At 31.3% G+C, this 21,092-nt stretch overlaps 1 protein-coding gene across 6 annotated transcripts in view; it reads left to right on the forward strand.

Annotated features, from left to right (window-relative positions):
- The first annotated feature begins 10,247 nt into the window (after nucleotides 1-10,247).
- LOC132741742 (uncharacterized) overlaps nucleotides 10,248-21,092 on the forward strand; it is a 48,094-nt gene continuing 37,249 nt past the window's right edge. Inside the window, exons 1-3 of one of the 6 annotated variants that reach the window (XM_060729995.1) lie at nucleotides 10,248-10,403; nucleotides 15,948-17,989; nucleotides 20,901-21,011. In XM_060729995.1, coding sequence (XP_060585978.1) covers nucleotides 15,967-17,989; nucleotides 20,901-21,011 — 2,134 coding nt within the window. In that variant the 5' untranslated portion in view covers nucleotides 10,248-10,403; nucleotides 15,948-15,966. The other 5 variants (XM_060730000.1, XM_060729996.1, XM_060729997.1 and 2 more) reach the window with 5 other exon arrangements.

A 21,092-nucleotide genomic window follows, 5' to 3' on the forward strand; every position in this document is an offset into this window, starting at 1 on the left:
CAAACTTCATATATATGTTTCTTATTATCACTCGACATTTTTGAGAAGGTTAAATACTCTAGCAAGACTATTTCCAGAATTATGTCCCCCTTTAACTTAGATTTTTTTCGAGAAACTGGTATTTTCACTCCAACTTCTTCATTCCTTATAGGATTTACTTTAAAATCCCACATCGTAATAATATGACAAGGTTGTATAAACATAATTTCCTTACTAAGCATGGAAACTTAACACATTACTGTGATATAGACAAACTTATTTTATTATGTTTTGTGGTTGATATTTTCAAATACAGACTTCATCCTCAAATTCATTATAAATGGCAATACACAGGAGTGTATTACAATTAAAGAACTTTTTGAGGGACCGGTAGGGGACTACTGTATTGCCCGCAATACTATCAAATGCTTGTTATGCAGTGGGATAATAACACCCTCAGTCCAGGATTCGGGGAAAAAACCACTATCTAATATACAATTAAAAATATCGCAAATATGACACCCTAATATATCAATAGATTCAATGAAGTATTCATTTAAAAGAAAATCATTCCCAGGAGATTTATTCCTTTTCAATGTTTTAACAGCTGCTGTAATTTCTTCAATAGTAAAATTCCTATCTAAAATTTCATCACCATTGTCAGTATTATTAAAATCATACATTGTTTCAAAATTTTCAGATTCATCATTTGTTGACTGAAAAATGTCGTTTCCAATAGACGAAAAGTATTCAAAAAATTCATCCACTGAAATATTATTCTTCGAACTAGTGTTATGTTTAAAATATTTCCAAAATTCTCTAGGATTGGAAAAACGTAACTTTTCGATTTCACGCTCCTTTAAAGCAATATGACGTCGACGCTTTAATCTAACAGTATGTTTATAATTGCTTTTTAAAAGACAAAGCTCATCCCTATGTTCATAACTTTTTACTCTGTTAAAGTTACGTAAAGCATTTAAATATGCATGTTTTGCCTGCACACATTCTTGGTCAAACCAAACATTATTTTTATCATTAAATGTATTACAAAAATCAACACTATTATTTACACAATAAGATTTACAAAACAAAGGGCTAGCTACATTTTGTATCAGACAGGTAAAATCAGAAACTAGCGCATTAATAGATAATTTACTACAAATATCTACATTATTTAACAACGTATTAAAAACCGGCAGTTTAGTTATTAACTTTGCTCTGAATTCCTCCCTTAGGTTATTTGACCACACATATTTGCAAAAATTTTCCTTGCATTGGTTTTTTTCAATATTTTGTGATTTATTACAAAATAAATTAAAAGAAATAGGACAGTGGTCACTCCATACGGTATAATCATGAACTGTAAAATTACTAATTCTGGAAAAATTACAATTTAAAGTGAGTAAGTAGTCAATAACAGACGCCCCCTGTCTCGAAATAAACGTAAAATTACCGTTACGATCGTGATCTATTCGACCGTTAATAATGAATCATACTATGAAAAAAAAATTGAAAACATTCATGTTGAGATAAAAAAAAAATTATATTATTTATGGTGCTACTTTAGGAAATTATTTTATAGAAATAATGAGCTACAGCAAATAGTGTTAACTATATTATTATATTGTCTCGTTCAAACAATTTTGCATGATATTTTATAATTTAAAATCAGTTTTTCTCTCTATTACAAAAAGACATAATTTTTATGCTTTGCTTGAAGAATAATTCAGGTTGTTTTGCTTTACCAATATTTGATTATTCATTGATAAAAATCTAAATGAACATTGATGTGCATAGAATAATCAATTTAATTAATTTTAAATAAAGAGCAGCATTGCTTTATAGGATTCTCTTGCTGAATGTTGTGTTGTTTTTTTTGTTATTCAGGAAGGTATCTTGTAGGTCCTTTCATTAAATCTCAAATGCAAACATAATAAAAATCATTTAATCTTTAAACAGATGTTTTTTGTCTCTACAATAAATTTAATTACTGGAACAAATCTTTTATACTATAGATAAGTTTGCTTAGGTCATTGACCACTATATCTGTAACTGACTGTTTTGTTGAGGTGGTGTGTGATGTTTAGTTTATATGGGTCATTGACCACTAAATCTATACCTTGTTTGTGTTATGGTAAGGTGTAAGGAAGGTGAACTAAGAAAGAAGATATTTATCATGTCTGCATCTTTCAAAGGCTTATCAGTCATTTACTTACATATACAATGAAAGAAATGAGGGGAAAAAAATCATGTTTTATTTGTCAGGTTTGTCGATACCAAAGCATTCATTCAAAGATTTGTTATTTTGTCTTTTTTGGCTTTTTGACAAAAGCATATCTACAATCAGCAGGTCTTAATTTGGTTACAATAGACTTAATCCTAATATAAATGTAAATAAATCTTATATTTATATTTGACCAATTAAATAAAAATATCTTATATATTTGACCAATCAAATAATAGCAAACACTGCAGGCCCTATAGAAACATTTCAAGAGTTTAGAGTGAAACTGGATAACTAACCAGTAATTACCAATTTCTCTGGAAGTGACAGGCATATACATGTATTTAAAGCTCCATCTGATGCATGACCTTTATAACAAGGTTGTGATATAAACAAGAAATGTAAATTGAAAAAGATATTTCTAAATGTATGTACTTTATTTAATTTCATAATTAAGAATTTAAAAATATCCTTAGATTGAAATGTATATTTTCTCACATCCTCTAAGAAATAGTAAGATGATAATATGAAAAAATTAACAAATTAAACACCTAAAAAGCTGCAACAAAGGAATGACTGTAGCTCTTTAAGACATTTATTGTTTTCTAATTAGCATGTACATGTAACTAATTTAGTTGTTGACCTACTTTCAGTAGATACCTACATTGTTTATCCAGGTAAACACATTATTTAAAAAAACTGGTTAAATAAACACTATTGAGGACAGTTTATGCAAAATAGATTATGAGAAATTTTCAAATATAGGCATTTTCATTGGAATAAACAGACCTGCAAAGATTAATTCTAGAAAAACCAGTAATCAATAAATTGTCTTAAATTTTGATTATGCTCATTTTGTAACAGTTTGTGTCTGAACTAGCTAGGGTCGAAAGAAAATGTTTAACTAAAATTATTGGTGTCTTTTTTGTCTAACACATAAGGCTTTTATGAATGTATGGCGATGAACATGTAATATGTTTATATGCTAATAAAATAATTGAATTAAATTGATAATTTTCATGTTTATCAGTGCAGTTATCATTTGATTTGCAATTACCACTTACTTCTTATCAAACACCTTGTCAGCAATTAGCTATCTTTTAATTATAGATTTATAGATTGAGTGCATTATTTACCATAATATTTCTTATTTGTGCTCCTTGTCTGATGTATGCATGTGTAAGAAGTTGATAACGTAATGGCAAAAGCATTATAAAATATTGATCTATACCATTATAATTGAAAATAATTTCTATGATGCTCCTCTGAGATTACTTTGAGAAATTTATCATAATCATTCTTTTAGCTGAAAAATAATTTTTTGGAAAAAAAAATTTATAAAAGAGAAAAAGAAATCATAAATCTATGGGAAAAAATCATTAAAAGTTTTAAAGTCAAATGAAAAGTAAAGTCTAAAATCAAATAGATACATGTTTATAGCTTATGTTTTCAAAAATAAAAATAAAATAAAAAAAAATCATAAGACTAGAAAGGAAAAGTATATAATAGTTATAAGTTAAATACAGCACATGTTTTCAAAAGTAGATGATCATGATTAGGCAATGCCAGTTTGCCTATGGCTCATTTATTACAGTAAGTATGGTAATTAGAAGAATTATACAGGTGATGGCACACCTGTGCTATCTGCAAGGTTTTCTGGTGAATGCTGAAATGTTCCTTATCTCCTTCTACCCTACTTGAAGCTTTCATCAATAAACAAAAACCCTGTTGAAGCCAGTCAAACTGGCTTGCCCTGCCTGTAAGGGGCTTATCAACATGTATGATATTTTCAAAGTGTGTAAGTGCCAAAGATAGAGGTATGTAACCACAGCAATGCTGGCATAAATGCTTTGTGTGAATTTTGGCAAAGTCATATTGTGGCCTGGAATATTATCAAAATATGGTAATATTTATTGTGTATAATATCTTTGTTTTGAATCATACTCAAAGAATTAATATGTTTAATGAATATTGAACAATTTATTACATACAATTTTGCCAAGTAATTATTCGGTGATATGTGTCTTTAATTAAGAAAGAAGCAGATAATATTAGTTTCAGATGTACATACAAAAGATTATTTATTTATCTATTATATCTATTTTGAGCATTGACTATTCCAAGCATCGCATAATCAGAAGCTATCACAAATGAAGTAATTTAAGGGAAGAACAACTTGGAGCTATATGTTTATGTTTTGATGTGTTCATAACTGTCAGATAATTAAAAGTGAATGTGGGAAATTTGAAATTAAAATAATTTTGAAGAACTGAAAGAAAGGCTTTGGGGGACCAATCATATGGCAATGGTGTTGATTTTGAATCAGTTACCAGTTAATGCTGTTTGTAAACAAAGACTGAAGGGGGCTAGATCTTGAAGATTGATTGTTTCTCTGTATTCACTCTTACCCTCTACTATATAAAGTTGTTTCAGCCTCTTTTCATACAATGAAATGGAATTGCCTGGATTTTCCCTATAGTATACATTTGCTAATTTTAATTGCTGGGCTGTCTCTGTACTGATCAAGCATTTACTGTTGCCATTACAAATATTTCACAAACTAACAGGATAACAGGAACATTTTCATGTAGTTTGTATGTCTAATTACTTTATCTTACATTGACAAATGGTTTGTTTGCATGCCAATATATTTGCATAAAAACTACCACCAGATTTCCCCTAACATTCACCAATCTCCCGTAGGAGCTTGCAACATTATTATTTCTTTTTGTTTAACTGACATAGACAAAATAATAAAAAACATCCCTGCTGCAATTATTTTCATTAAGAATTACAGGTATATTATTAATCTACACATTGTTAAGGTAAACAGTGTAACAATGTTATGAATTATTTGTTTTTTGTATTTCTTCGTTATAGATTGTGAACTTTCTTATGACAAGAATGTTCATAATCTATAATGAAGAAATACATAAACAAATAATGTGTCTAGGTCTTTTAGTTATAGAGTACTTACAAGTTACCATGAGTTATTGGTTCTCCTTATTTGCCGTTGCTGTCTTTGTTATTTCTTTACAGTGCAGTATGTACATTCTAATTCTTCATTTTCTTTTGCTGAAGGGTTATCATGTATTGTTGCAGATTATGACTTTTATGTATTCAATGCAACATCATATTTTGTCATCTAAAATTTTCTTACCTTTGTGGCCTCCCATAACCAGGAAAAGAATTCATACATGCAAACAACCTACCATGCAATGTCTAAATTGACAAATTTTAATGCATTATATCAATATCTTTTTTATTCTTTCCAGTTTGTCATCAGACTGAACAGTATTATCTGTTTCTTTTCTGTCAAAATTTTGCTAGAAATAAAATAGTGAATAAAATTCGTCTCAGAAAGCTACAGCTTTCTAGAAATCTGATTAGAATTTAGGAAGAAACGATTGTTCTTCTTTGCCAGATTCCATGCAGACATGTTTATCCTTGTGACGTTTCAGGTATTCACCCTGCTTTACATTATTCACCCCCCAAAAAATTGTCCAGCTGCTAAGCTTTATAGGGAGAGCAGCAGATTAGTGCGGATCTTTGGTAACTGGGGTTGTTGGTTCAATCCTGCGAATTTTCTCTGTGACAATCAAAGCACCTAATACTGGAAATGGAATGTCCCAAATTCAAAGCAGGACAAACCCATTATGCATAAATAGGGCTGATTGGAGGGTTAATGCTAATATTATTACAAGATGTTAGTGCAGTCAGCATGGGATCCTCCTTTATAATCTTCACCAACTTGCAGAAAGCAAAATGTGCACAGGCATAAATCATTCAACTAATCAATTTTTAATGGAGGGAAAGAAGTAATTACTGTAGAATCTCTGTAAATAAGATCACTCTTTATTGCCCACTAATCCAGGAGGTTCTTAATTGAATTTGCATTTTGGTTCTGTATTTTAGACTGACTGCTGTTTTAGAACATCTTTGAATGTATATGGTAACTAGATGGTGCTTTAATATGCATCAATATTGACTCAAACAAATTTCCAATGAACTAACTATAAAGGCCATTCTATGTCTTTGAAATTTCTGTACAGGCTTTTTCTACTTATAAAGTAATTTGAATAAATACACATTTTCATATGTTTTCACATTTATAACATTTTTTTAGGAAAAGCAAAGCACAACAGATTTTTGAATGCTACATTTATCTGTGTAAAAGAATAAAACCAAGACATATTTTCCAATACAGTTTTTAAATAGCTTGTACCAGAATGATGAAAATGAGGCTTTCAACTATATTTTAAATGAAATTAAAATGGGAATATCAAACATGTATTACTCACTGCCATTTCAAACAATAAACCATTATCTTTATTCTTTAACTGGGTGATTAGCCTTTGCCAAATCTGTGCAGTCTAACCAAGCACTTTACTCTTTGTATTTCAATTTTTGAATTTTTATAACTTTAAATAAACTGCTGCAAATTCAAAGCAAGGCAAAAAGTCAGGAAGTTCAATGTTAAAAACAGTATTTAATTAAAATCAGTATTAAGCAAATATACATTTAATTTATTTATTCACTTCTATTTTATTATCATTTGAAAATGGCAATACACACATGAATAGATAACTTTTATTTTATTTTTAATTTTCTTTAATTAAAAGAGGTTTATAAGGTCTTAATTTATATAAAGTTGAAGGTAAGGTCTCTCAGACAGTCTAGTTGTTGTTGTAGTTGTTGTTGATGATGTTGTTTTTGGCTAGAACTGTTGTTTACGAGTGTCTAGGTGCGATGTTATGATAGTCTACACCTGTCAGTGGCTAACTGATACAGCAGAGATTATCATCTGATTGGCTAGCGAGGTGAAATCTGTTCTTAAATGTGTCAGAAAGGTTTGGCATGGTCAGCAGGCCACAATACCTGAATCACTGCTTGGTCATTTCATGATAAGACAAGCCTATGTAGGTTTGAGTCACACTTTTATTGAATTATCATGTGACCTTGTACAAGTTGTAGGAGTAACAGATTCATTCCAATATATAGTTATAATTAGAGAGGAGAGCTTTTAATTATGATAATCCAATAGTAATTTTGACCTTTACATAACCTTTGTAGTGTGATCCTTGTAATGATATTTCCCTTTTTCAGTCTTTCAGCTTGTTAAGAGCGAACTGTGATCGCAACTCACTGGCTTTAGTTGGTTACAGTAAGTTGTAAAGTGCTATTATTCTCAACAAGGCAGTAAGGTTGTGAGTTCAATCTTATGGTTAATGTATGTTCTGCACAATTTATAGTTTAGAAACATGTATAATATGCCTTCAGGGATACTTTATATAGATGATTGATTTTTGGGACTGATCAGATCTTAAACATTTCATTATGCTGTAAGTTTATACAGAATATATTTTAGAATTTATTTTAGTTTGTGCAAGGTTCTATAAGCTCTTGAATCTGTTCCTGGAAAAATGAGTAGTAAGCAATGAATGTGAAGTTTCTCACACAGGAAATAACTGCCTGCCCTTGATGGGGTTTGAACCCTTTCAGCCAGCAAATCTTAGATTACAAATCTGATGCATTAACCATTTGGTCACACTGCCCCTAATTATACTGTTGAATTTTAGTCACATGACTAAAATTATGTTAAAAAATTAGTCACATGACTAAAATTATGTCAAACAGTTAGTCACATGACTAAAATTATATCAAATAGTTAGTCACATGGCTAAAATTATGTCAAAAAAAATAGTCACATGTCTAAAATTATGTCAAAAAGTTAGTCACATGACTAAAAATTATGTCAAATAGTTTGTCACATGACTAAAATTATGTCAAATAGTTAGTCACATGACTAAAATTATGTCAAATAGTAGGGGAGCATTATTTGAGCAAAATCAGAGACTAAGTAGATTTATACATTTGAAGCCAATTTTTTTAGGGTTTATGCAAAATAATGTCTCTTATAGTATAACTCTGGTTAAATTTTCAGTTGCTGGTGTTGACTGAATCTACCCATGTGATCAGTGCAGACCAAGATCAGCTGGCACATCTATGTTGTCTTATCATGGTCTGCACTGTATCCTTTTCAGTCAGTTCTTGTTTTTAAAAAAATATTCCCTGAAAAATGATGAATGGTTTTGATTAGATTGAATGACGGACATTTAGTCCATTATTTTATATTTAGCATGGTTAAACAAAGTAATCCCTTGTGTGAAGCAAGTCAAACTGTAGTGGTGGGATTGTTACATCTAGCCTCCAAATAGTTTTAATTGTCAATTAATGAATAAAAGTAGCTGACCACAGTTTCAGCAAAGTGTAATAATTTTCCTGCTATGATTTTTTCTTCTCATGTGTTATATAGGGATAAAATCTTGCAGCTACAATTGAAATCTGAAGTAGCAGCACTTGAAACTTGTATAAATCAAGTGTCAAAAGTTTTTGTTTCTGAACACCTACATCCTTCCTGTGTATAATCATATGAGCCGCGCCATGACAAAACCAACATAGTGCGTTTGCGACCAGCATGGATCCAGACCAGCCTGCGCATCCGCGCAGTCTGATCAGGATCCACGCTGTTCGCTATCAGTTTCTCTACTTGTAATAGAGTTGGTAAGCGAACAGCATGGATCCTGATCAGACTGCGCGGATGCGCAGGCTGGTCTGGATCCATGCTGGTCGCAAACCCATTATGTTGGTTTTGTCGTGACGCGGCTCATATAGGGAAAAATTATGGCAGAAGTAAATATTTACCAAGTATCTACTTGTTGACAATTAACTGTCTTTTTTATTGTATGGTAACTGTCCATAAATAGTCAAAGATTCAATTAAGAAGTGTCTGTAGTTAAAGAAATATTTGTGAGAGATTAATTTTAACAAAATTGTGGACGTTAATAACAATGTAAAGAAAATGGAACTTACAGATTTTTACACCAGCTAAATTTGTCTGGAATGAGGCATAATCATAGACATAGATCTACATGAAAATCCACAAAAATAGGTCTTAAATAAAATAAATTATTTAAGGAAAACCCATACTTTCCTGCAAAAACTCTATGCCCAATAACTCAACACTGTTAATTACAGTATACAGTAGTTTGTTTAAAATAAAAAACCATGGTTTTCATGATGCTGCTAATAAGTAATGATCAAGTGGTAAACACGTCAGACTAGTAATATAAGGATCACTATACGCCTGGGTTCAAACCCAAATCAGGGGCAAGCCATTCTTTCCTTGAGACTCATTGCTTAGTATTGGTTGGTTCCAGCAACGGATTTGAGAGTGTGTCTATAAGGTATATAATAAGCTTCCTACACAATTGAACTAAAATAAAACTTAAAATGAACCAAAACAAATAAATATAAACCATGATCATAAAGATCAGGAAATATAATTGTTTACTAGACTTTCTTAAAATGGATGGGTAATTTATAGCTTTTCAATTTTCCTTTATAATCTATATCAAACATAATCATGAAGAAGCTAGTTTAAAATTTGTATGTTGCATTATCTAATATTGGCACAGCTTCACAGTTACATCAGTTGTGCAACAAAAATCATGTTTAATGACATTCTCAAGACATTTGAGCTGTGTCATGACAAAACCAACATAATGGGTTTGCAACCAGCATGGATCCAGACCAGCCTGCGCATCCGCCAAGTCTGATCAGGATCCATGCTGTTCGCTTACAACTCTATAACAAGTAGAGAAACTGATAGCGAACTGCATGGATCCTGATCAGACTGCGCGGATGCACAGGCTGGTCTGGATCCATGCTGGTCGCAAACCCATTATGTTGGTTTTGTCGTGACGCAGCTCATTTAACATGTCGCATTTAACTAAGAGGAAGATTTAAATATGGTGTTTATTTTTAACAACATATTTTTGTTATCATCATACTTATAAGGATTTACAGTTTCAAAGTGTGGGTTAAAGGGGGAAAGTGCAGATGTTGTACTTATAGGGAAAAAATAGATATTGACCTGATGACATGTGACATTCTGGCACGCGGCTGTGGCAACCATCGGACTGCGGTATTACATACTTCACATTTTATCATATAACACTTAGTGACGAAATAACCCACTTCTGCAGATTTTGAGAAAAAAAATGTTTTTTTTTTTGTTTTTGTATTTATATTGAAGTACTTGTAAAAGTTTCCTTGAGAAATAGAAGTTGTTATTCTAGCTTTAAGTATAGGAAGTACATCTATTTGGACAGAAGGAATATTTTCCTTATACAATACAGTAGGTGTCTTGATTTATATTCAAAAGGAAATCTTTGGGTTCTTCTAAATATTTCTGATAGAATTTTAATATATATTATTCATGATTATTAATTATAAAACTTTGTTGTGAAATATTAACAGGTATAAAACATTCTAGAATAAAAGGATTTTTTTTCTTTATACAATATGTACAGTGAGTGCACTTTATTATTCTGTAATTCCGAAAGAAATCTTTGGGTTTATCTGAATTTCTTTTTTTATTAATTTCAATATATATTTTTGTTATTTATTAGAAAAATCTTATTTATACAGTAGCAGTTATGAAGAGACATTCATAAATCTATGAAACTTGATATTTTGTTCTTCCATTCAGCATGTAAAGACCAAGGGCTTGGCATTCTTAATTTATGGTAACAGAGCAATTATATCATGTTTTATAGAAACCAGTTGATGGACTGTGTCTCAAATTTATGTTACAGTCTTCTGTTACAAAAACACAGTCTTGCTTTATGAGCTAGTTAAATATTACCCTCATCAGGGGTAAGCTATGTATATTTGCAATTACAGAAATGTTTTCATGTGGTACAGAAATATTTTTGTAAAATACATTAACATTTTTACAGGCTTGTATATTTTGTTCTTGTATAATTCTTTTACTTGATGGAAGAAACATCTGTGTGTGATGTAATGCCGCTTTTTTAGCAGGGGATCTAGGTTGTTCTTGGTTCTGAGATATTGCTGAGATAAACTTCATTACGGCAAATAATACCATTAAGTCATAGTCTCTTTATTTCAGATACATTAAAGTGGAGTAACTATGAATCTAAATGGTAGGTTTGTAAAAAGAACATCTTTTTTCAAGGGACTTTATACTTTTGTATTCAGATATGAATTTCATCAAAATGTTTAAATGGATTATTTTTCAGTGTAGTGTTATTTTTGAGAAGGGTTAATTTTCAGAGTGTGAGAAAACAGGGAGAAAATTACGTGCAGTAATTTGGTTCAGTGTGAAGAAAGTTTTCAAGTGTTGTGAAAATTGGTGCACTTTTAATGCACAGCAGGAGTATTTCTGGATAAAAATACGAAAAAGGGAAAGAAAGTAAAAATTTCATTCATGAATAAATTGTTAGAAAGCAGTGTAGCTCCATATTTTATTGATTGTAAAAGTCTGAAAAGCATGGGCTGGTAAGATGGAATAGACTGGATGTCTGTAAAGGCAAAATAATCACACACTCTGTGGAGTTCTGTGGCTACAGACTTGGGATATATTGAATAATATCTAGGATTTTTATGTCAAAATTGATTCATTGTGCGGAAAAGGGCAATCTATCTTTGTCATGAGTATGCGTATATTTTTTTCTGAAATATTAAATGTTTCATGGACACTATGAAAAAAAAATTGTGATGTGATTAATTTTATTTACATGTATTTAAATTTTTCTGAATGTTTCTTGATTATTTTCACCCTATTTATTGATAGTTTTGTTACTTTAGTGATACAACAAATGTCTTTAATCATTTTTTCTATGTCAATAATTTCTTTAGTAGGAAACCTTTTCTTTGTCTGATTCACATTCAGTTTGGTTTGACTCATTTTTAAATCTTTATTTATTTTCAAAATCCATTAGTTCATTAGCAGACTTGTTCCGTTTATTTACAAAGATAACTCGACAGAGATATTGGTTCATGCTTTGACAAATAGTTTCAATGAGGGTTCATGATTTCTGACATGTAGTTGATACCCAGTGATAAGCAGAATTTTCTTGTCAAACTTTGCAGTTTCCATGGTAACAGAAAAGGCAATTTTTATCTTATCAACCTATCAAGGATATATGATAGGCACCCTACAGCTTCCCAGACACAAATGTGATAACTTCATGCTATGCAACTAAGAAATTTCCAAATTTTTTTCTTTCTTCTGTAGCAGAAAAAAAGGGATTTTTATAGTGAAATCATACATGCAGTGTTTTTTGGTGGTTTGTTTTTTTATGGAATATTTATGAAAAATAAACAAGAAGTTTTATTGTAATGAGATTCTTGGATTTTTTAACATAAAGGTTTGTAATAAATTTGTAACATTTTCTAGTGCTTTTATTGGTATTTAATAGGTGACATAAAAGTGATTTTTTGCAAAGTTTTAGCTGAAATGTTGGAATGTTTTGAACAAGAAAAAATATATGCTTCTCTTCTAAGGTTTATAAGATTGAAGTAGATTTTTGAAAATTATTATATTTAACAATTAATTTTGTATAAGAGACATGTACATGTATTTCAAAATAAATACAGTAGCTCTTTTATTGTTTATATACCGGTACATGTAATTGTATTTTTTGCAAATATTGACAATTTCAATAAAAAAAAAAAAAAATTAGTTTAAGCATTTTCACTATCATTGTACCTAAAATGTTCAAATATTAAATAATGTAGTGTTTAGTTTTAAACTATAAAATATACAACGAATTTTGGCACAGACTATTTTGGTAAGGTTATATTTTTCACTGTTATTATGCCAAAACATTTTCTGTTTGTAGCAGTTTTTTCCTTTCAAAAAGATGATTAAAAATAACATTATTATTATGTCTTGACTCAGTGAAAGATTGACTTGAGCACAAAGTAGGATTATAGAGGTTTTAAAATAAAAAAAAATATCTACAGATTGTTGTGGCATTATAAATTTAGATAGTAGCTAGTATAATAATAATTGTAATAATAATTATTGTTATTATTTATTTGAGTTTCCGTATCAACTTTAACAATGTCAGGTCAGGCGGCTGGCTAGAAGCAGATTTTGTGGTGATTAATACACACCAATGATGCTGAGAGTATCATATATTCAATATAGGTCATGGTTCCTAAAGTGATTAAATAGCAACAGTCAGTATGTTGAAATACTCCATGATTACTAATAGTACTGAGTAATCATACAACAAGCGATATTCTGTGGGTTAAAAGTAGTTCCTCATGGTTGTTAAACATTCAATAATACAAGTGATTAGTACTATAGTGTTAGTACTATAGTCTACTATAGTATAGTAAGTTAGTGTTTATTGTAATGACAGTGGTAACAGCACTTCATTTACTTTCGTCTGGAGAATTTCAAGATGCAACAAAAATTACTGTGATACAGGATAATTATAGTGTAATAAAAAAGAACGATACTGGAGTTTATATTAGATTTTTTTTTCAGATGTTATTGTCAAGTTAATATTATATAAAGAGAAAAATACTGGAAATATTAGGTCTCTCTTTTCAGGGAACATTTGTAAGTTGTTAATGCCAGAGATTAAGATTTGATATTAATGTCATTAAAGAGTTTTATGTAGGTTCTTAGAATTCCCTCAGGGATATAACTTTGTTCTCTTTATAGATCACTTTACTTTTCTTCAAGATTTTGTGAGATATTTTTCTTTGTATTTGATCCCAGCTGTTATAATTATATAGAGAGAATCCTGCAATAAGGAGATAGATTTATTACTCTTTTATGCAGAACTTGATTGAGTTATATATTATATATATTTGTTGATGAGAAAAGTTAATTGGGTAGAGGATCACAAATTTACTGATTTATTTCTTTAATTACAGTACTTTTATACAAATAATGTATTCGTAAATCATCAAAGTAAGATTATCTCTGATATAAAGAAAATTTGTAAGTTGTTATTTATCCATCTGTAAATATTAGACAGAAAGTGCAGTGTTGATTCAGCAGTTTTCAGAAGAAAAAAATATGGTTAACTTTATCTGTTAGTATTGTATTAACCAGGAAATTTATTTTCTCCACAAATGGCCCTCAACTGCTTATACAAAATCAACAGAGTGGCCGAGTAGTCAGACTAGTAACCTAAGGATTGCTGACCACATGTGTTCAATAAGTCATTGTTTCCTTGAGCAAGAAACTTCACATTCATTGCTTAGTACTGGTTGGTTCCAGGGACGGATTCTAGAGTGTTTCAATAAGCTTATAGCTTTCAACACAATCACACTAAAATGAATTTGTATAAACTAAAATCAACTGAATGGATGTTGGGATTTTATAAATGTTTAAGCAATCTCATCATCAAATGTAGCGTATTATATCGCATATTTTGTTATTCGAGTTAGACTCAGAGATGTCCTGCTGCTTTTCGAGTCATACAAATGATATATAAATTGATAGATCTTCCTTACAAATTGACAGAAGAGATGCTGTGAAAAAAATATCATTAGGTACATCATTAATGGGAAAGAAAACTATACAAACATGATTTATTTGTGACAATCCACTGTAATATCATATACTGTAAATGAATTCTCAGTATAGAAATTGTCATAAAATTTGATTGATAGTATAGTATTGTTTTCATGTACAAAACAAGCTTGCATGTACAATGGCTATAAACATGATACCAATTTGTGTCTTCAAGGCAACAACAAAAAAATTCAATTGCCCATTAGGGAGTCCATGACACCATTTGTGTTATTACAAATTCCTATCTAGCAGTTTGTGGGTAGATGACAATGATATGGTGCTGATAGTCATCAATATTTATACCTTATCCAAGCCACATGTTATCTTTTTCATATTCATATTAGCAAGAAATTCGCAAAATCATTATTTTTTTTCTACAAATTAATGGAACAGCGTAATTAATTATGTACATGGTTCTCTATCATTCTAAGAAAGTTTTCATTTGTCAATAATTGATTAGGAAATTGAGAAATTAAGTGCTTGCTGGGATCTGATTTGTCAGATATTAGATTTCAAACTTTCTGTGTTCAATGCAGCTGATATAACACAGTCATCAATTGCTCGTTAAATGAACACCAACTGTATTTTGTTTAAAATTACAGGAAACAGGGGATATTTTAAGCCTTAGACATTAAATAGGAAACAAAAGAAGCAAGTTCACAAGGCAGTAATTTATATTACATTCAAAACTCAATACTTAATTACCAGGGACATAGACTAAGTGCATGTACAAATCTAGCTGGTATATAATCATGACAGCCCAAAAATTTGCAAAATATTTTTGGTTGCTTATATCTCTCTAAATATAATGTCCCTGATATCTCCCAAGGAAACACACAAATTTTTCATAGCATATTACAAATGGATTTACTAAGTTCAAAATTTCCAACAGAAACTAGATATTAGATTTGAAACTTGGGGCATCTGTGGCTGAGTGGTTAATGTCATTGACTTCAAACCACTTGCCCCTCACTGTGATGAACCTATCCAGCTACAAAACTTACAGAATGTCAATGTTTCTACTCGGGTGCTGTTTGTGTCTGAAATAATGCACAGATGGGCACCTTAGGTCTTCCTCCAACAATAAAGCAGGAAAGTCGCCATATGACATCTACTGTGTTTGTGTGACTTAAAATCCAACAAAAAATAAAAAAATAATTTGAAACGCTCTTCTGAAATGAAAATAAACGTTTAATAGTCATTTGGTTTGTTGCTAGAAATCAACAGTATATTGTGTGAAGTGCTGACATGTACTCTAATTATTCAAAGTTATGTATTTTAAGTATTCAAACATATATACATGTGAAATACACTTTTATGTATTTCTAATTGCAGAGATATTGATATTTGAACCATGAGTGAAACAGAGCCAGCTCTAGAACCAGTTCCTGTTACTAAGGATGTGCCACTTGTTAATGGAAGTGGTGATATAGATTCTCCACCCCCTGAACCTGAACTTACAAATGGACTAAACAAACCAGAAATGGAAGTTTCAAATGGTGTAGATGACTCTTGTGTAAATGGTGACAATGTTGCTGATGGTGAACCAGGTCCAGTCAATGGTGACTGTGATGGTCCTGATGACGCAGATTTAATGGGAGAGGATGAATTACCTCCCCCTCCAGAGATTGTGCCAGATTTACCACCACCACCACCACAGGAATGTGACTCACAGGATTTATTAAGTGACAACGATCAGTTTGAATCAAGTGTTGATCCAGTAGTTGAATCAAGTGTTGATCAGATTGAATCAAGTGTTGATCAAGTACCTGAAGATGTTGGTGAAGTGGAATGTGTTGATGAAAATGAGGATTTAATGAATGTAAGTGACTCTGAAACAAATCAGGAGGAAAATATTGAACAAAATGTTGAAGTTCCAAAACAAGAAGAAGTGTCTGAGGAAGAGTTAGTTTCTGATGGTGGATTAAGGGATGAAGTACAAGTTGAAATTCAAAATAATCAAGAAAATGAAGAAGTTGAACAAGGTCAGTTGATAGATTTAGGTGAGCCAGAAATTCCAGCTGCACCTGTAGAACCTTCAGCACCACTTGTTGATTTGTCTGAGCCTGTGGAGCCTGAATTACCACCTGAACCAGAGGTTGAACAAGATGTTGTAGCAGAGCCTAATGAAGAGCCTGTCAGTAATGTTCCAGAACCAGAGCCTGTTGTAGAGGAACAAACTATTTCTGAACCAGTTGAAGAACCAGTTAGTGTGCCAGTGGTGGAACAAGTTGTAGAAGCACCACAAGAACCTGAAAGAGAACCAAGTCCTGTTCCAGAGCCTGCTCCTGTTGTTACTATAGAGCCAGAAGTTCCAGCAGAAGAACCCACTGTTGAGGAACCACAGCAGCCAGAAGAGGAAAGTGTTCCTCAGGTTGCATATTCAGAGCCAGCTATAGTTGTTGACAACAAACCAGCGGAAGAAGAGGCTGAAGTTCCACCACCTCCACCTCCGCCATTAGTAGATGAAACACCACCACCTCCCCCACCACTGGATGAAAACATTCCATTGAGAAGAGTCAGTGGTAGCTCAACTCCAAACAAACAAAGCCCTAGCAAAGAGATTGAATCACCTTTAGCTATTTCTGCACCAATGAATGTTGCTGTGGTCTCACCACAACCTGAACCTGTTGCAGTTGGACAGGAAATAGAACAACAACCAGAACCTGTCACAGTTCCAGTCAAAACTGAGCCTCTTTCACCAACCCCACAGTCACCTCATCCGGTGGCAGTTGTGGCACCACAGGTGGTATCAGAGGAAGTCAGTCCACAGGCAAGTTCTCCTTCAGACAGTCCAACTGGCACATCAGAACAAGCTCCATCAGAGGGTGAGAAACCCGAAGGTGAACCAGTGGTCAGCCCACAGGTATCACAGAAAATTAATAAGAAAAATTTCAAGAATAAGATTAAGTTTGGAGTGGATTTAGTGGAAGCTTCATTGAAGCAATTACATTTTCTTTATAATGTGAATAGAAACCCTGGATTATACGAAGAATGGCTTTTTAAAAAGGCTATTAGAAGGTATGAAGCTTTTTGGCTACCATTAGCTGCGGAACATAAAAAGGAAAGTTTAGCTGCCCCTCTAGATATAGAATGGGTGTGGCATTGTCACATGTTAGCTCCTCTTGCTTATGAAGCAGATAGTAAAAGCATTGCTGGATTAGTTGTTGAACATAAATTAATGAGTGAGAAAGATAGAACTAAATCTTTAGAAAAATCTAGGAAATATTGGACAGCTAAATATCCAAATGAACCATTTGAAATAGATCTTGTTTTTAAAGAAAAGGTGGTGGAAGAAACGCCAGTAGTTGAAGAGCCCAAGCAGGCAGAAGAGAACCCCAGTCAAAATAATGAGCCAAAAGAGCCAGAGAACAAAGGTAACATTTAAACATTGTATACTTGATTATATTAAATTGATGATTGGTAACAAAAAACATAACATAATAATGATGATGAAATTTTGATAAATGGCACCAAAAAATAGAAAGACAAGTGACAATAAGAATTAAACCATGTCTTTGAAAGCTTTAAAGTATAGATAAAAACAAGAATTGTCACTTTTATTCCTTAAATGTTTTGTTTATTGAAAGGGTTCGGATACATGAAATGATTGAAGGGCAAGTGAATGGACTATTCCTGAATATCAGGATTTAGATACTTCTGAAAGCTTTCTACAGCTACATAAAACTGGAAATTCGAAGTTAACATGACCCTTTTTTGTTATATTGAACTTTTGTCCATGCAAGAGTGTTAAAATGGAAGAAATGTGACTTGTTGTACTATATTTTTACAGCTTTTAGTTTCATTGTACCTTTAGGCATTAATCTATGTTTCATTATACTGTAAGGCATTTATCTGACCTTAAATTCTTTAGTTCAGTTGTACTGTTAGGCATTTATCAGAGTTTCATTGTGCTGTTGGGCATTACCGGTAATCTGACCTAAATCCTTTATTTTAATTAAACTATATTTTTGCATTCTTTTGGCATTAATATATCCTTGAATAATGTTTTCAATGATATCATACAGATGCTTGAGCTATAATGACAAACACCTTCATCAGAGAGATTTGACACATCTGCAAACTGAAAACAAGATAATCAATATGCTACAAAAAAGATGCAATCTGTTTTAATTTGAAAATGATTTAAAATTTCTATTATCAGTTTTGATTAATGTTAAAAAAATGATATAACATGCATCAGTGAGTTTGCAAAAAGACTAACATTTGATGAAGAATGAGCCTCGCTAACATTAGCAGCTGATGTATAAGGTCCGGAATAGGGATAGAAAATGAAATATTTGAAATATTGTCCCTGGATAGATTAATTAATGACTTGATAATAATCAATTACATCTTGTGATCTTAAAAAATTAAAATTACAGAATTTTCAGAAATCTTTCATACATTGTCAGTAACATCTCTTTATCAAATAATATAATTTGTAATATTCAAATATTGGCAACGGTACAAAAAAAAAACTGAAAAAAAAAAACTGAAAAAGAAATTTGATTTTATATTTAAGGTAGACCATGGGTAATGCATTACCTCCACTCTGAAGAGTATCCAAATAGGCTAGAATCACTTGCCAACTACATTGAAATTGAAGGGCGTGGGTTCAAACCCTTTCTTTTTTTTCTTTTTAACGTTATTTATGTATTTCTCTGATCCCTTATGGAAGAAAAAAGGGTTTGATTTAAACTATATAATTATTCTAGGTATTTATTTGCTAAATAATGCCAAAATTTATAGCAAATAATTATGATACCAGATATTTTCAAAGTTTATTAAAATAAAAACTACACGGTAAAAGTATTTTATATTTCGCAGGATCAACAAATATACCTTGAAGAAAATTTAGGCAAAATTTGAAAACAGCCCCTCATTAAAGTAAAATTTAGGGATATTTTGAATAAGGCATTTTAGATAGGGAAATGGTAAAATTAGTGTTTAAAGTGGGTGGGGTAGAGTAACATTTTTATACATATTAAGAACATTTTGTTCAGAAACAAACATTTTGCTTGTGTAATTTGTTACCTGAATGTTATTATTTGTTTTTTAACAATGAGCAATAGAAAAACATTTTTTATAATGGTGATATTACAAGTTATTAAGAGTTTCCTCATTTCTGAAAATAAACCCTTCTAATGGCAAAGTCTTAGTTCAGAAATATATCCATAACTCATAAACCACACGGTAAATTTTATTTAAATTTTGCATACAGGTGACCTTGAAGACATATAACTGTCCTATGTTGTCAATTTTACAGTTCCTTATGGTACCCATTTCCCATGGTCTACCTTAAGAGAACCCCTTTTCATTGACAAATGTTTAAAAGAACAAGAACTTAAAACAATATGGAAATTAAAGAAAAATAGTTCCTTGGTATATGTCAGATCAAAATTTAACAAACTTTGGCACCAGTATAGAATCAGGCTAGTCTGAGCCTGACTATGACTGCATAATGTTGGCTGACCAATTTAAAATTATCATCTTGAAACATCAAAAATTGATAAGAGAAATCAAAGTTTTTTGTAATGTAATGTGTATATCATTTTATACTTGTATAGATTAAATTATTACCATTAAAATTAATTTTATTTAATTTCCACATTGAAATGAAAACAATAGCCTGTAGAATGTCAAAAAAATGTTTCTCCCTTACATTGCTGGACAAAACTTAAAAAAACAAGCAACATTAATCATATTAACGGTAGATTTCAAAATAAATAATTATAATGACTGAATAGTGAACAGTGCAGACCATGTTCAAAAGGCACAGATCTGGATGTTTGATCTTAGTTTGCACTGGTTACGGAGAAGTTTCCTTAGCCTATAGCAGGCTTAGGGTTTAAATGGTCACACTTTTGTCACTGGCCCATGAAATGACAATGACATGTAGAATATTTCAAGCGCTGTCAACTTATCATGCTATTTCATTGAGACATTATACATTAAATAGGTCTAGAAAAGCAAACACGCTCACATTATAATATTTCTGGATTAAGTTTAATTTTAATCTAATTGAAATATAACAACCAATTCATCTAGAATTCATTTATCAAAAGATGTTATTCAGCCAACAACTTGTAAAAAAATTCAGCTTAAAGCTAATATTGAAAATGTTGAAGAGTTGAAATTATGTCAAGAAATGAGTCGATGTCCTGATGACTTTGAATTTTTATGCAAGTCCCATAATCTTTGGCTTACCTAAGTTCTACTGTGCATGTGTTATAATGATAATAATTATATAAATAGCACAGAGAAATCATTACAATCTATTTTTAGAAGCAAATGTTGAGGTTGCTAAAGAAGGTGAAGTTAAAGAAGGAGCAGAAGACAAACCAGCTGAAGGCACAGAAGGAGAAACTGCACCAGCGGAGACAAACCCTCCCACAGGTAAACAAAATATTCGTGATAATAACACAAGATATTATCTCATTAAGTTGGAACAATAGATATTCTAAGATTTTGGCAAAC

Source organism: Ruditapes philippinarum, unplaced genomic scaffold, assembly GCF_026571515.1.
Source record: "Ruditapes philippinarum isolate M1 unplaced genomic scaffold, ASM2657151v2 ctg6569_1_1_1_1, whole genome shotgun sequence".
NCBI classification, from domain to species: domain Eukaryota; kingdom Metazoa; phylum Mollusca; class Bivalvia; order Venerida; family Veneridae; genus Ruditapes; species Ruditapes philippinarum.